Here is a 17,446-nt window from a genome sequence, read left to right as displayed (position 1 = left end):
GTCGGTTCCCCCCGTCCGCGACTGTAGTGAGGATAAACAGTGCAGAAAATGGATGCATGAATGATTAATTCCCTTATTGATTTTTTAATGTTTTTCAGAATATCATTTATTTTGTTAAAAAAAAGATATTTGAGAGTATTGGAATGTACTTATTATTATTATTATTATTATCAGAGGTTTTCATGTGAAACACGTGATGCAGCCCCCAGGTTAATTGAATTTGAGACCCGACCTAAACAATACCACAGGGGAAAGTCGACTCTTCAGTATACTGGCCTTTCAATTATTATTTTCAACACTGAGCTTCTTATCTCAGCTATTTTATAAGTTGAGTGGGTTTTTCGACATATCAACTGTCAACGTCATGGCATGTGTGGAAAAGCACCTCTTTTCACGTTCATACCATGAGAAAACAAAATCTACCCTGCTTCCATGAGTCTGGCAGGAAAAAAACGAACAGAAAAATGATTTAAAAAACTCGGATTTTTTTTTTTTACACTTTTAGAGACAAATACATACAATGCTTTTTAGGACATCAACACAATAACAAAAAATGTGATCTGACTGGTCTACAGGCTTGAACAAAAAAAAAACATCTGTTTTATAATCTTTAAAGAGCAACAATGACCAAGTTGCAGCATGATGAAATTGAATAGTCTATTATTTCACTGTTGCCATGGTCTGGTTCCTGATGGAGCACCATGCCTTGAAGATATCACTAACGAGAGAGGAAAAAAAGATTTTCATGGACAATACGATTTTCGAGTGAGTTGTGTTGGCGTACTAATGGTTACCTGCAGTGAGAAGCCACACACTCGTTGCTACAATATTCTTTGTCCCAATCTTCGCTCTCAACTGCCGGGTTGGTGCAGCCCGACCTCACACAAACGCATGGGCCAGTTACTTCCTCGCAAGACTCGTTCAAATCCATCTCCTCCTGAAAAATGAAAAATCAAATGTAAGGGGGTGCCTAAACAACTATCGGTAAGATCGGGCCTGACAAAAATCCAGCCCCGCAGGTTTTAAAGCCTGCCCGAGCACGACCAATTGATTTGCAGACCAAACCCGAAATATTATATTTTATTTGTAAGGACTCAGGGGTAGAAAAGTTGATTTATGATAAATTAAATCCTGTCTTTTTTTAAACAAAATTTAAACAAGACGGAATAACATTTACATCGTTTCTGCACAGAGCTTAATGCTCAATTCCGATTTGTTTTTTTATACTAAATTCCAATTCATGTTCACATTTCACATTTCCAACTAAATGCGACCTGTGTGAATGCCACAACTGTCACACATGCACAGAAGAGGAGACCTGACATGAAACGCAATGCACTCATGTTTGAGGAAGTGCTTATGGATGTTAACAGCAGAGGATGTTAACAGCAGAGCGTTGTTCCCCCAAATATTAATTAAATCCACAACTTCACCTTTTCCCATTGAATGTTGGCGGGATTTAAATGTAAATAGTTTACAAGAGCTAAAAGGATACTATCGCTTTAAGAATGAACTCGAGCGACAATACAATGTTGGCTGTACCGTGAGTTATACAAGTGTTCATCTTCCATGAGTGTGTGATTTTATAACACTGTGGTTTTGTCCGCTGTGTTTGATTTCTCTGCTTCCTCCCGCCTGGTTGAAGGCAGAATAGTGACGTTTACTGCCTATCGATGACGTGCAGTTCTTATGAATGAGTTTTGACCATTCAAACAAGTCACATTTTTTCCCTCTCGCTGCCGCCATCTTCTGGTTCATGTCATCATTGCATGTATGTGCATTTATTAGACACGTTCCAACAAAATTCTTTTTTCATTACTGAAGTTTGGGTCGGCGTTTGGACTTTACATGAAACAAGCCTTTTCTTACTTTCACTCATTTTCAACAGCCTGATCCCAAGAGCCAAGAAGAGAACCGCAGGTTTGACAGGGTTCTCCATCCGGGCCCGGTGCTGGAATGCCCTTCCCCCTGAGATTCGATCAGCAACCTCAGTCGAAATGTTTGAATCCAAGCTTAAAACCACTTCTATTCTATAGCATATGAATAACCTATATTTAATGTTGACAATATCTGTGCATTATTTGCCCTCATGTAGGTTTTAGATCGGGGGATGCTGTCATAATAGTCTGTAGTTTGCAATAGTCTGGTGTATGCAGCCCTTTGAGACTCTTGTGTTTAAGGGCTATTCAGATAAACATAATTTGACTTGAACAAAAAAAAAAACTGTGGAGATGAGCAGGACGTCACTCTACAACCGCCACCGCTCCCCCATACTTCTACATAGTATGTGCCGTGGCACAAACAGCTTTGTTAAAAGTAAGATAAAAGCAGATAGGCGCAGCAGGAAATAAAGCATAAAGACTCTTTGAACTCAGGTTATCATTGTTAACATACTTAAAAGAAAATATTCTACTTTTTAACAACCCCTCAAATGTCACAACACAACTTTTAGGTCTGACGTCTAAAATACTTTTAATAATTTAACTTGTCGGCATTTTAAAATGTGAAGCAATCTGTTTTATTCCTAGCAATGAGCTTTTATTCTAAATTATGTGACTATTGTTATTATAAAACTTATTGATATCTGACCTATGTAATATGTATATCCATGAGACTTTGTTATATTACACACAAGAGGAGAAGAGGATCTGTATTTAATAGTTAAGATGAAGAGGTAGGAAAAATAAGCATCTGCTTCATACTAACCCTTTTCGAACATGTAATGTCACATTATTTTGTTGTTGAGTCGTTGTTTTTGTCCTGTTTTAATTTTTATGTTTGAATTAAAGTCTTCATTCATTCAATTAGGAAGCATGTACCTCTTCTGAGGGCAGCACCTCCGAGACAACATCCTCATCTTGATGACCTGCCGACTCAGCAGAACTTATCACCTGTAGCGTGGCCCCGGAGACCGCCGAGGCGGGGATGACGAGAGACTGCGTGTCTTTTCTTTGCAAAGAGGCGGGCACGATTTTTATCTGGAGCGGAGGCGGAGGGGCAGCTGCGACGGACACGGTAAGTCCCGTGGCTTTTCCGCTCTCCCGAGGCTTGGCCAGGAGCAAGCGCGGGGGCGCGGGAGCCATCTGTTGGAGCGGAGGTGGCGGGGGCGTGTTTTGCATCTGCTGCAGGGGCGGCGGTTGGCGAGGGGTGCCCGACACCACCAGGGTGGGCTGCAAGGTGTGGAGGCCGCCAGGCAGCAGGGTGACGAACTGGCCGCCTGCCTGAAGCATGTGTTTGGGGATTAGGATCTTGGTGATGGTTTGAGAAGGTGGGGCTGCGGGAGCTGGTGGAGGAGTTACGGGCGCCGCAGCCGCCTTGGTGGCGCCCGTGCGGGAACGAGTTGCCCTCTCCGGAATGTCCAAAATGATGTTGGAGGCACAAATGTTGGTAATGGTGTTCTCTTCGACGGGATTTGCAGTACGGACCACTTGGTGATTAACAGGTGGTGGGGAGGCTCGGCTAACCTCGGGTGCCATAGAGGCAGTCTCAACCTTTTCACAGGCAGGCTGAAGTGTGAAATTAGATGTGGAAAAAATGAAGGAAACTGTTTAAAAACAATTAAACATGAAGTGAATTAACACAACCATACCTGTGCCAGTTGACTGGCTCGATAGGCCGCCAAAGCTTTTAAATACTCCTTTTTTGCAGCATCTGTCTTTTTTTTATACACCTGTAAAAAAAAAAAAACTGTGAGTGACTTCCAGTAACCTAATGACTCCCAACAGCAGGTGTTCGGTTGGGTAGAACTAGCATCGCATTGTTTACTGTACTCAGTCACACCATTTTTATAATTTATTTTTCAATTTCACTAAGTGGCATCGATATGGAAAAACTGACGCATAGTGGCGTTAAGCAGTCGCTTTGTGGATATTGTATTTTTGATCAAAGCATTTTTTTGACCCGTTTAATTGAAGGCACATCAAATAATGCACTGGGCCACATTTGGTCCGCGGGCAATAAGTTTGACACACAGGTATATACATTCATTTACAGTATTTATTATTGTATAAAACACATTTTCTTTTAGCTTTTACTCAAAGTTTCGGTGCGCATCATATACAAAGTTTTACCGTATTTGTGTAATGATAAATCTGACCGAAATCACAAAACTTTAGATCCAACACCAATAGACCCCGGGTCACAGTGTATGAGCGCAGAATCCTAACCACTGGACCACCAGTGTTGTTTTCGATGACATATCTAAAGGAATTTAGGTTTTATGTCAAAATCACAATATCTTTAGCCACAGTACAAAAGACGAATAATAGAGAATGGTAAAAACAATGTTATTAGAAGATATTAATAAAACAAAAAAAGCAAAATGAGTGAAAGAACTCTTTAGTGTATCAAATGATGAAAAGGACATTTAAGAAATATGTCGTTGATTTTATGTTGGTATTGTTTTCAAAGTCAGTGTTGGGAATAACACAGTTATGAATGCCGCGCTTACGTAAAGGCCTATTTTTTTTCAGTCACGGGGAAATCTAGTTACTTTTTCTGTTGTAACAGCGCTGTTATCGTTACTGACAGACAAACGCGTTGCGTTGCTCTGGCTACAGAACGCCAACGGTGGCTTGTCCCCGCACATTGGTGTGGTTTTTCGCTCTCAAAACAGCGACTGCCATATAGTTAGATAGCCATTACTAATACAGTATCTATTCATGTGCCGAAAAAAAGAGGAATAGGGGAATGCAGCAACCGACTCATATTGTTCGCGAACCAATGGGCTCTACGAGCAGTCTCTTGGAAGTGGGAGCCGGCTACCCACCGATCGAGAGACGGTTCCCTTTGAGACACTATTTTTCTCTTGTGATTGGTCAAAATCCATTTATTCAGGGATTCTTTGAATTTGTCGAGTATAAAAAAGGTAAATTTGTTTTGGAATTTATCTTTTTCTTTGTAAATTTTGATTTATGGTTCGTGTGTTTTTCAGTGTTAACATTTAAGTGTTAATTTAACTTTATTTCTCCCCTTATTAAGTCATTCATAATGATACATAATAAATACTAATATTTTGATTAAACAACAAAAACAACCGAAGAGCTATTTGGGAGCTGAGTCACCCCTTTTTAGTGAGCCAAGCCGATTCTCTAAAATAAGTCGATATTCCCTTCTCTACAATGGACAATTCGAGTTAGATTTAATTTATTAAGCTTACTTCATAGTGTTTACTGCTTATTGTGATTTTCATTATATTGTTTATTTTAGTTGTACTTTAAGTGTAGGATAAACCTGTTGCTGGTGAGGTGCAATACTTAGGTTATATAAAAAGCTACCAAATATTTGACATACGTAAAGTAACGGAAATACTTATTTTCCCTGGTAACTAGTTACTTTTACTGTAGAGTAACTCAGTTACTAACTTTGGAATAAGTAGTGAGTAACTATGACTAATTACTTTTTAAAGTAACTTGCCTAACACTATAGTGTCTGTTCTCAATTAATTATTGTAATCATGGCGGCACGTATTCAACAACGTTTGTCACATACATTTCTTGGAGTAGAAGAAGAGAACAGAATTTATTATCAACACTCGTCTTTGGTACCGTGAATCAAAATAGCGTGATGAGATAAAATCAAATTCCTTTTCCTATGACATCTATATCGCTAATGATCTAGTGGATAAATGTCGGCGCTTTCACTGCTGCAACCTGGGTTTGATTCCAATTGCATAAAATATTTGGTGGTTTTGTCCAGCAATTCTGATCGATCATTGCACAAATACAGTGGTATGTCGTAAGGCCTCGTATACAAACGCACACATATAAATATTGTATACATTTTCAATTTAATACACCAGCATTGTGTTGTACATGAGGCGCAATTTCAAATCTATGGCCAATATTCTGGGAAAGATGGTTGCTGACTTTTCCCCACTCACCTGTTTCTGCTCTTCAGCAAGGCTGTCCCACATGGAAGCAACAATCTTTGACACCTCTCCAAAAGTAGCGTTTGGATTCTGACCCTTAATGGCTGCCTGGGTGTCCCGAAAAAACAGAGCATACGCAGAAACTGGCTTTTGCGGCTCATTGGGGTCTTTCTTTGGCCGGCCCACTTTAGCAACTGAAGCTGATGTTGTTGGTGTTCCTGCAGCCTTTTTGCTTGTTGCTGGTGATACAGAAGACTGGACAGCTGGATGGGGCAGGACTGATGATGAGGACAGTGGCATGGGGGTGTCTACCAGAACGCTCCTCTGTGCGAGACGATGAGGAAGTGTGATTTAGTTGTATGACATGGGAGAAAGCACGTATCAGGTGAAATTTTAATACGAATACTTGGATGGGCAATAGGTACACATTTAAAAGACTGAAATATATTGTACCGTTAATTCTGGACTACAGAGCGGACCTGATTAAAAGCCACAGGTGCAAATTTGAAGAAACTCAACTTTGTTTTTGAGTACGCTGCACGAGGATTTTAAGCTGTTGGCTTAAACTGTTCCAATTTCTTCGGCCCGCAAACATTACCGGGCATGTTGTATATTGCTACAACGCTGAGTTTTTGCTGATTCAAACTTCCATAATTTAGTGCCAGTTTTATACTGTAGAGAAGAAAACTTCAAAGTGTTATCTTCGAAAAGAGACCAAAACTATGCTCCACTCAAAATGGTTCAAGTACCGCTTCACTTTTACTTTGGGTTCACCTTTATAGGCGCTCAGGTAAAAATACCAGGTATATTTTCTATTTACATTCACTTCACACATTTAAACAAAGTAAAATCAGGAAAGTAACAAATTGTGCCGTGATCAAAACAACAAATTGTGGACTGTGTTCGCAGCTGTCAATTTCATTCAAACGGGCCAGCAGTCACTATTATTACATTTGGCATTAACATATACGCAAGGGTGCGACCAAAACTATGCTTGAACTCTTTCTCACATGTAGTGTCATCTGATTGAAAATTACTCACTTGCTGCCACACTAAACTAATAGGGTGTATTTTTCTATCGGGCCGAAGACTGACGTCATATTAGCACTCGTGCGTATACTGTATATCAAGATCAATGTAATTCATATTGACTGCTGCAATAGTTTATTGAGAGCTGCGGAGAGAGTCCGCAAAAAAGTTTTAATCGGGGCACAATACTTTACTTGATCATTAGACATTTCCTAGCTGATTCTGCCAGGAACGTGACTTTACTCTAGAAGGATCTTGTTTATCCATCCATGCGCGTCACTAGTTAGGCGATGCTTTTTTTTTTTTGTTTAAGTAAGCAGTCGGATTTCGCTGGTCCACACCAGATCTAAGCCAGCTGCTTGGCACTGGCTTAGGCGAACCGCGGGGGGCACTGCCACGACAAAGTCGATTCAGGCACCGCCTCGCAGAAAAAAAAAGAATACAAAAAAAAACCCCAAGCTGCACCGTACTTAAAGCTGCAGAGTTCAAAATCTAGGAAAAAAGCAGCGGCTTGTATTCTGGAATTCATAGTAAGTGTTTAGCTAAAAAAAAAAAGTCAAAGAAAAAGAATTGAAATAAAGGTTTAAAAGATTGTTAAGTTGACGTATGAATGTGAAAAGTTTCTCGCCTTAAAGTCATCCATGTCCTCATCTTGTAAAGAACCATCTGGAGAAGGCGTCGCCAATAGCGGCAGCTCTGAGACCCCCGCAGAAGGTCCTACGCATTCGCCTCCTAAACTCAGTGCCAGCTCTGTCTGGTTAATGGTAGGTAGCTGACTGCTTCCTAAGAGACCGTGAGCGATGTCCGCAAGTTGAACGTCGATGGTCATCGGGGATGAGCTGCCAAAATGGGAGCCACCGCCGCCATTACCTAGCTCCTGTGAAGAGATGGACATAAATATACAAGTATATTTGCTATAAGAGAGCTTGAGTGTTAGACCAAACTGCGCCTGACAGACACATTTGGAATTAAATGCATGCAGTTCGAAGAACGAACGTCAGTTGTTAAAACTTTAAAAACGACAAATGTCTATTGAAACCTCATTTCAAACTGTTGAGAATTGTTAAGTTCTTTTGATACATACTATAGAGTTAAACAATGGATGTACTTGACAAAGGCACGTGTTTGTTTCATTTATTTTGTTGTCACAATATGTTAACCCATTTTGTAACAATGACAATAAAGGTATATTCTATTCTATATATTATTCTACTGCTTCTCATAATTTCTTATTTGATTTTAATTTATTACTCATAAGCCTGTCCCTCAAAATGTCCAGAAAATTATTTATGGATTTATGCGTCTACTGGGCATGACGAATGGGTGGTTATTGTGTCCGCAGAACAGTTCTGAGGTCATTGGTTTAAATTCGGCTACCAGCCTTCCTGAGCGAAGTTTGCATGTTCTCTCCGTGCCTACGTGGGTTCCCTCCAGGCACTCCGGTTTCCTCCCACATTCCAAAAACATGCATGGCAGCTTGATTAATGACTCCCAATTGTCCCTAGCCATGAGCAACCATTTCAGGGTGTCCCCTGCCCACTGCTAGCTCGGATGGACTCCAGAGACCACGCAGAATGCTCTGCCTCCAGAGATAAGATCTGCAATCTCAGTCGAAGTTTTTAAGCCTAGACTTAAGAACCACTTCTTTTTAATAGCTCATCATTGATGCCCACCTCATACGTACTTTTCTTTTTCTGTCTTTTTCCAAATGCCTGGATGGTTGTGATACGAGGGAGAAAGACTATTTGAGATGAGTCAGGGGACCACCATTTGGACCTGAACCATGTCAACGCCTGAATTGACCAGCCAGCAGAGATGGAAAGCTGCATCGTTGCTGTCATGGACTATTTAGACCATAATATAGGCTTAAAGCGTCGTTACTGGACAAATCTTAACATATTACCTATTGTTTTCTTTTATTGATGTTCACTATGTTTTGTGTACTTGCGGAATTTATTGCACCCTGGTCATACTGAAAGGGGATTACCACTTGTGAGGCCCCTTCTCGAGATTTTCATCTCCACAATGAAAACTTCGAGGTTTTGAGTATTTACTTGCCCACAAGTTGGTTTAAGATTAGGGGATAGTGTAATTTTTAACCTGTGCAGTCATTTGAGATATCTTGTGATTAAGGGCTATACAAATAAATTGGACTTGACTCGATAAGCGGTGCAGATAATGGATGAATGGATAAATGTGTCTGCTGACCAAGTGAGGGTATTTTCAATTTAATCCTAAATTATTTTTTTATGAATCCGAAGTATGTTCAATAAAAGGTGTATTTTTCATCTTGTGTTTATTATTATCTGCCACATAACTAAAGAGGCTTCATGCTAAATTTAAGAAAAAAAGAATAATTAGTCGATTGCTAGACTATTTGTTTCAATAGTCTGTGACTTGTCAACTAATAAAATAGTGACGTTAGTTGCAGCCCTAGCCATGACATGAGCAGATCCAGCACCAATTATTAACTGCCATCGCATTAGGCATTTCATTTTTTATTATGATCAGGTAATAAAATGTAAGCATACCAATGACGAAGAGCTGACAAGGGCTCCCTCATTTGCCTGGCCCATGTCCATATTGAGATGTTCTAAGCCCTGCGAGCCAGTGTTTACAAAGGGGGAAGCAAATGACGGATCGTTGGCCTCCACCACCATGTTGCTGACCAAGCTATGAGAATCCGAAGCTCCCACGCTGCCATTGGGCCCATCCGACAACTCGAAGTGTGACACTGCTTCAGAAATACTTAAGGATGCGTCAGGATCCAGTGAGATGGGCGGGATCTCAAAAACCTCATCTCCAAGGTTAGGGGTGTGGAAAGTCTGCTGTAATGAGAGAAGAAAACATCTAATTGGTGCTCAGGCGATGTGCATGTTATGGGAAACTGTTCCTTTATTTTAGTTGATATCTTTGAGAAAAAAAACATTTCCTCCAGGTCTCAACAAGCAAAGGGTAAAACTCGTAAAAACTATCTCACCTATAATGTTTATCGCCGACAATTCCCATCTTTGAGGTAGAAGTCCTTCCCACTAGTATTTCTAACTAGTAGATATGGTGAAAGCAAAATAACTACTGGTATTTTTCACCAATTTATAATAGAAGTGAGACCAAGGGTGTAGGTTTGATCTTGGCATTGATGGGCACCAGTGTGAGGACTAACTTGTTACAAAAGAACACAATTACTTTTCTCGGTGACAAGTACTGTAACACGTTTTGTAACTGAACTGTCGTTACAACATGGTGCATTACTCTGCTACAAATTAAAAGCAGATCATGAATTTCAACGTTTTTTGTTAACGGTCTCTCCTTTGCTCTCGATGTAGCATACACATACAACCATGCGTCTGCCAGGAACGGTTGAGAAGGGTGAGCATAGCACAACTGAATAATTACATTGTCACCGTCTCAAGCAAAGAGTAAGAAAGCACTGAAATTCTCCTCATGGAGATATTCTCCCGACTGTCTATCCTTGCATCCAAGCACTATTTACAACTATAAAGTAAGGAAATCAAGGGGTCAGTATATATGTTCATATTTGGCTGTGTGTCATCAGTAGCGACTGGTAGGCAGCGCATTGGGAGCGGGCTTGGCTTATACAGAAACAAAATTAATGAGGCGAACATGAGCACAGAATTTACAGTAAAACTGTGCTGAATTTTGGCCTTTTGTGAAATCATTTTTGCGCCTTGCCTGGAATAAAATGAAGAAAACCTCTTGGACAGTACCTACAAATCTAATAATGGAGAAGGAAATGTTTGGTGGTTTGGAACTGGTACTGGAATTACCTTTTAAATTAAATAACTATTAACCATAAGCAGCGCACATTTCTTAAGTGATCACATAACATTGGTGCGGACTCAACAATGATTGCACGTTATCGGTGGGGACATGTGCCCTCTGTCCATGAAAAAATTACGCATTTGACTGAGACTCCAAAGTGATCGAGCACAGTGCTTCTTGAAAACTGTTATTACCTGTGCTCCAGGGGTTCAAGATTTTAAAACTTGAACATTTGTATTGCTATAATAATCATTTTATACAATAATACAAACATGTAACTACTTCAGAAGATGTAATTTTACAAAAAATATATATCTTTTTAGTCAACTATTCAAAATCAGTGTCCTAAAAAAAATAAAAAATAAATAAATAAATAAATCCAGATACCAGAATGTGCCTACCCGACCTTTCAGAATTCAGCAACAGTATGAATTTATAAATACAGTATGTCCTTCTGCTTTTTACCAGTGGCTTCAAATTTAGGAACAAAGTAGTTCCACCCCCGTGATTTACGACCTGGTATCAGTACTGTCACACACCTCTGATTATCAACGCCAGGATCTGGCTCATTGCTGGATAGCGGTATTACTTTTTAAACCGTTAACATCTGCAACCAGATAATGAATGTGCTGTCTCCGAGTCAGATCTAGTGGTTTCTCCTGCTACTGGTAACCCTGTACACAATAACTATCCGTTTCGTGTAGGGGAGCAAACCCCCTGGGAGGAAAAGTCTCTGAGCCTGTTCTTGTTTTAAGGTAGTAAAGTATTTAATAAATAATCAAAGGTCTCTTTTAAGCGGGCCTTCACTACCGTGAGACCTATTTCCAATTGGACTGTTACCAATAAGTAAACGTACAGTCTGTTTGCGCTGTTTTTATTTCTGATTCCTTTTTTTCATTTCAATTCTCAGTTGATATTAATAACCAATTAATGAGTTCTACCCTTTGCTCATTTATTCACGGTAGTAAGGGTCTATTGCTAGCTTCAGTGGGGAATATTACTTAACATGAAAAAAACTGACCAAATGGCTTTGCATTGATCTTTGTTACCTCCAAATGTCAAAGATTTGATCAATTTGCTTACCTCAGCGGACAAAAAATGATGAGCACCGCCACCTATGGTTAGATAACTGTCGCTGCCCTCTGGAAACTGCAAGGCAAGGTTGGCATTCAATAAAAAACTGGAATACTGACAATTACTGTATTGTACTATTGTTCCTACCAGATTTGTGTGTCCAGTGACCTTATTTTCCTGAGTAAACCCGCTGTATGCGTGGCTGTCCAAAAACTCAGAATCAACATTTTGAGCACAACCGTCAGAGAGTCCGGCATAAAAATTCAGGTCCATATTGACACAACAGTACTTTTAATGACTACGAGAAAAAATGGATGACAAAATCCAAGTAAGTCATGGATCACCTAACGATAACGAAAATTGTATTAGCTAACTTGCTAGCAGGCTGCTAGCAAACTCGCTACCTAGCCGAAAATCACAATGTTGATCTATTTATAAGACCTTAAAACGTTTCTGATAGCAGATTGACATTGGACGTCCACACCAATCATTCGGTGTGTCCGAAATATTAGATTGAAGCCATAAATCAGACTAGTAATCGGAAAAAACTCAGGGAGAACAAACGCAAAAGCCATTCATTTTCTGGCACAATGTACGACACAAGGTGTGTCATTCGCGAACGAAAGGCCTTTTGGGTGTAAACGACAGGAGCCGACTCCCGACCGATCAAAAGCCGGTTCATCTGTTTTTGTAGATGTCACATAATAATTGGTAATGTCACATAGTAATGGCTAAAATATAAACCCAACCAAAGCAGCAAAAACCTTCTGAAGAACTTCGCAAGCAAGCTGAGCCGGAAGGGCCGGTTCTCGTAAAAAGACAGAATTCTCATCAGCATGAGACATGAACAAAAAATGGGTAGTTTAATGACTGTCGGAAAACAGACATATGCATCGAATGTCTCATTATAAATAAAGTCAAGTCAAGTCATTTTTATTTGTATAGCCCTTAATCACAAATAGTCTCTAAGGGCTTCACAAGTTATTACATATAAGAAGTTTAGGTTATTCGTATGCTATAGAGTAGAAGTGAGTTTTAAGCTTAGATTTAAACATTTCCACTGAGGTTGCAGATCGGATCTCAGGGGGAAGAGCATTCCACAACACCGGTGCCCGGATGGAGAACGCTCTCGAGCCAGCGGAACACTTCTTGGCTCTTGGGATCACCAGGAGACAGGTGTGCATAACACCAGAAAGTAGTGTATTACAGTAGTCGAGAAAGTAGTGCATTACAGGCATCGAGACGGGAGGTAACAAACGCGTGAATTATGATTTCTGCATCCGACTGAGAAAGTATAGGACGAATTTTAGCAATGTTACGGAGATGGAAGAAAGCGGTTTTAGTAATTTTCTTCACATGTGTTTGAAAGGACAGATCGGGGTCGAAAATGAAACCTAAATTTTTAAGTGAGTCGCTCCGTGTGATGTGGCAATTGTTTATGTTCACAGTGGTTTTAGAGAATAAGTCACAGGACTTAGATGGACCAATAACTAACATTTCAGTCTTTTCAGAGTTAAGACGCAGGAAATTGAGTGACATCCACTCTTTTATCTCAGTGAGGCAGGCCTCCAAATTTCCACAGTTTAGTGTGGCAGATTCCTCCATCGGGAGATAGAGTTGAGTGTCATCTGCGTAGCAATGGAAACTGATATTATACTTGCGAATAATATCACCTAGTGGAAGCATATAAATGCTGAGGAGAAGGGGGCCAAGCACTGAACCCTGCGGAACACCACAAGTAACACTAAATGGCTCAGATGTCAATTCGCCATATTTAACGCAGTGTGTCCTATCTGAGAGGTAGGATCTGAACCATAATAGGACGTTTCCTGAGAGACCAATCCATTTTTTCAACCGTTCTAGCAAGATATTATGGTCCACTGTGTCAAATGCAGCACTAAGGTCCAGCAGCAGCAAAAGTGATGATGCGCCCGAGTCCATTGCCCGTAGGAGATCATTGGTTACCTTAATCAGAGCTGTCTCAGTAGAGTGGTTAGCCCTGAATCCTGGTTGCATTGATTCAAAGAGATTGTTCTCGGACATGAAATCATTCAGCTGCTGTGCCACTACTTTTTCAAGTATTTTAGAAAGAAACGGTAGGTTTGACACAGGTCTATAATTACATAAGTTTTCTGGATCAAGGTTGGGTCGTTTCAGTGTGGGTTTAATGACGGCGGACTTAAAAGCAGCTGGAACTACACCTGAGGAGAGTGATATGTTTAAAATATTTAGAACTGAAGGTGCAAGAACGCCAAAGAGACCTTTAATAAGTGAACCTGGAAGCGGGTCGAACTGGCAAGTCGTCGGTTTGGCCGTATTCACCATCTGTTTAAGATTATCAAGTGACAGTTTACTAAAACGGGACAAAATCCCTGGACAGCCACCATGTCGTGCATCTATAGATTTGAGTGCTTTAGTATGTGTTGAATTAATACTGTCTTTAGCAATTTCTTCCTGTATGCTTTGGATCTTCTTAGTAAAGAAGACCATTATGTCGTGGGCAGAATGAGTGGAGCTATCTGGGATAGTCTGTTGCCTCGTGAGCGATGCTACAGTGTCGAAAAGGACCTTGGGATTGTTGTTTTGTGACGCAATCACCTTCGAATGGTAGGCTAATTTTGCTGAGGCCAGGGCCGCTTTATACTTCAACAAACTATCACACCAGATTTGATGGAAAACTTCAAGCTTGTTAGTGCGCCATTTTCTTTCAGATTTCCTGCATTCTCATTTAAGGGATCTAGTTTCATCATTAAACCAAGGTGTGCGTCTTTTAGGTCGTGATTTATGCCGGATGGGTGCTACTGAATCCAGGGCACTAGCCAGGGTAGCATTGAATTCATTTAGGAGTGGTTCGATGGAGCCTATGTAGGAAGGAAAGGACTTTAATTAATAAATAAACTTTAATTCATTGTGTGTAAACAAATTTGGCTATTCAAGTGTGAATACAAGGGGGATTCCGTAAGAGCTGCACCTTGTGAGTAACTATTGATCACATCTTGCTTCCAGTATGATCAAAGGTATAATCTTTCAGACTTTATTTACGTCAAAACAACGTTATCTTTCTTATTTTGCTGGCGTAATAAAATGTGTTAAAGTGGCATCGTGTATGATTTAACGCCTTTTTGTGTTAAAGGAGTAATTATACAATATCGAGTCGAGTAACAAACAAAAATACATAAACCATCATATGAAAGCTCACTTTTATTTATACTCGAAGGGCGAGAAATTTGTATTTATTTTACATCACATAAGACTTACCTAGAAAAAGCTGACATGAACGTCCGCTATCTTGTGGCTACAAAAAAACGCTGTGAAGGGCTACGCAAAAAAAAGATGGAAATTGTGTTGTTTGGTTTGTGTCTTGGTAAGAGTGTATTCCTCCCCGTATTGCAGAACTCGTTTTTGGTTCCATGACACAACACAGCAACATGTAGTGGTCAATATTACACTGTCCGTTTAATCTAAAAAAGAGACAGCATCTGGATTGGATGCATGCCATCAACTAGAGCAGTGGTCTCCAACGTTATGCCTGTTGGCACCAGGGAGCTCTCTTAAGAGAGCGAAAGGTACCTGCAGACCTGTTTTGAATATAGCTTACCAGTGCTGGGTCATTGTGATTTTCTAGTATAATTGTTTAGCATGGGTCTAACCCCACTTCCAAATATTAACCAGGTAAACACATAGTAACAAGTTATTTTTAAAATGCATATAAAACTGCTCCCAGTTTGTGTTTTTCCGTAAGAAAAAGTAGCTCTCAGCTTGAAACAGGTTGGAGACCCCTGAACTCGAGCTCTCAGCATGACCAGCTGGTTGAGATGGGCGGCTCTGTCGTTGCTGTCTTGGACTTTTGTACAATTGTGTTGCTTGATTTTAATTGAAGTTGTTTTGTCTATTGTTATTTAACATCCAGTTCTGCCTGTTTTTTCTAAAAGTGGGATTACTTCATGTATCTCATCTCCAAACAAAAGAGCAGCTTCAGCGACAGACTGCTGCCACAGTCTTGTTCCACGGACAGATGAGATCATTTTTTCCTCATGCCATGAGGCTCTTTAACTAAACCCGGGGGAATAAAATCCCCACCCCCACATTTGCATAATACCCTATTTTTATTACAGTGTGTATTTTATGTAGCACTATTTAAATACTCTATAACAACACATTATATTGGGTATTTCTATTGTCTACTTTTTTATTTTATTATTTTATTTTTTGACACAAGCATACTGTTGGAAGTGTGAATTACCCTACGGGGATGAATGAAGTATCTATCTGTATAGTCCCTCAAATGTTTCTCATGCGTTTTAATTTATTTTTCCTTGCGCTCATGCAGGTTTTAGATCAATCTGTGTTACCATAACTGTGGACATTTGCAAATAAATGTCATTTTACACAAGCAAAGCAACTCTCCCCTTATTCAGTCCGCTTTACCCTCATACTCATTCCTTGGGACAATTTTGTCTTGCCAATCAACCTGCCTTGCACGTTTGTGGCACGTACGAGGAAACCAAAGTACCCAAAACATACCAATTTAAGGACTGGGAGAACATACAAACAACACAAGGAGAGTGGTAGCTGAAATCAAAGCCAAGATCCCTACATTGTATAGCAGACGTGACAACCAGTCATCCACCATGCCACCCTACACTCGAACATTAAATTAAAAAAATAATTGCAAAGACGTGGAAGAAAACTGGAGTACTCAGCGCAAATCTACTCAGACACAGGGAGAACATGAAAACTCTATCGAATAAGCTCCCTGGTATTTATTGATGAATTTGTTGGTAGTAAGAGAATGTTTTTTTTAAGTCTAACAAATCATTTGGTCCGTCAAAGTATGGTAAAATACAAAAAAAAAAAAAAAAAAATCAGGACTATGTTAGTGGGTAGGTGTAAAAGCACAGTAGACAGGAGACACCTGCAGACACAAATAAGAACTGGGAGACTTGTTTTGGTATAATAGGAACAAACTTCAGTGTGTATTGTGGGTCAAATGATTTGAGTTTACCACAAAACATTACTTATTCGAATATATCGTCTGTTCCAGTACTTTAGCTCACTTGAAAGGTGGAGTCAAAAAAAGGGGCTAGCTGGCAGAAGTTAAGATTCTGTAATTTAACAGCTGCAATTTTGATTTTAGTCCCATGTTGATATGTTCATCTGTAAAGTCTGCAATACATTTGAAGTGGAGACCCTTGTATGAACTCTAGCTACAGATTGGACGCAGTTGGGTAACCAACATAAAATAATTACAAAGTGGTCTGCATTTGTATAGCACTTTTCAAGACACTGAAGACCTCCCAAAGTGCTTTACAATGTGCTTCACACTTACACAAAGATAGCAGTGTCAAAAATGCAAGGCAACTTCCTGCTTATCAGGAGCATTAGGGGTTCAGCGTCTTGTCCAAGGACACTTCGATATATCACACGGAGGAGCCGGGAATCGAACTTGCTTAATCCCAAGACAAACGCTGTACCTCCTGAGCTACTGCCACCCAAAACAAAGCATTTTTCATACCTTTGAAGGGGACAGTAATTGGCTGTATCGATAATGTATCATTCACCAGGGACTATTCTGTCAAACCAGATTAATATTATAATTGTATTTTTATAAACTCGACTTGACTTTTTAACGCACCTCAGTGATCCACTTTCATTGACCATCTTCTGCTTTGTACAGGAAAAGATGTTTCA

At 40.0% G+C, this 17,446-nt stretch overlaps 1 protein-coding gene across 1 annotated transcript; it reads right to left on the bottom strand.

Moving 5' to 3' along the window:
• Positions 1-464: 464 nt before the first annotated feature.
• tox4a (TOX high mobility group box family member 4 a) lies at positions 465-12,506 on the bottom strand. Its single transcript, XM_088351995.1, has 9 exons — positions 11,903-12,506; positions 11,765-11,830; positions 9,430-9,726; positions 7,527-7,775; positions 5,882-6,193; positions 3,590-3,670; positions 2,820-3,506; positions 795-937; positions 465-718 (listed from the first exon to the last, which is right to left on the bottom strand). The coding sequence occupies exons 1-9, from the start codon at positions 12,026-12,028 to the stop codon at positions 661-663; spliced, it is 2,019 nt and encodes a 672-aa protein (XP_088208121.1). The 5' UTR covers positions 12,029-12,506; the 3' UTR covers positions 465-660.
• Positions 12,507-17,446: the final 4,940 nt, after the last annotated feature.

The sequence above is a fragment of the Urocampus carinirostris genome, chromosome 1 (assembly GCF_059441175.1).
Source record: "Urocampus carinirostris isolate Australia breed hairy pipefish chromosome 1, RoL_Ucar_1.0, whole genome shotgun sequence".
Lineage (NCBI taxonomy): Eukaryota > Metazoa > Chordata > Actinopteri > Syngnathiformes > Syngnathidae > Urocampus > Urocampus carinirostris.
Note: the sequence above shows the minus strand (reverse complement) of the source record. Positions and strands in the feature narration are given on the sequence as shown.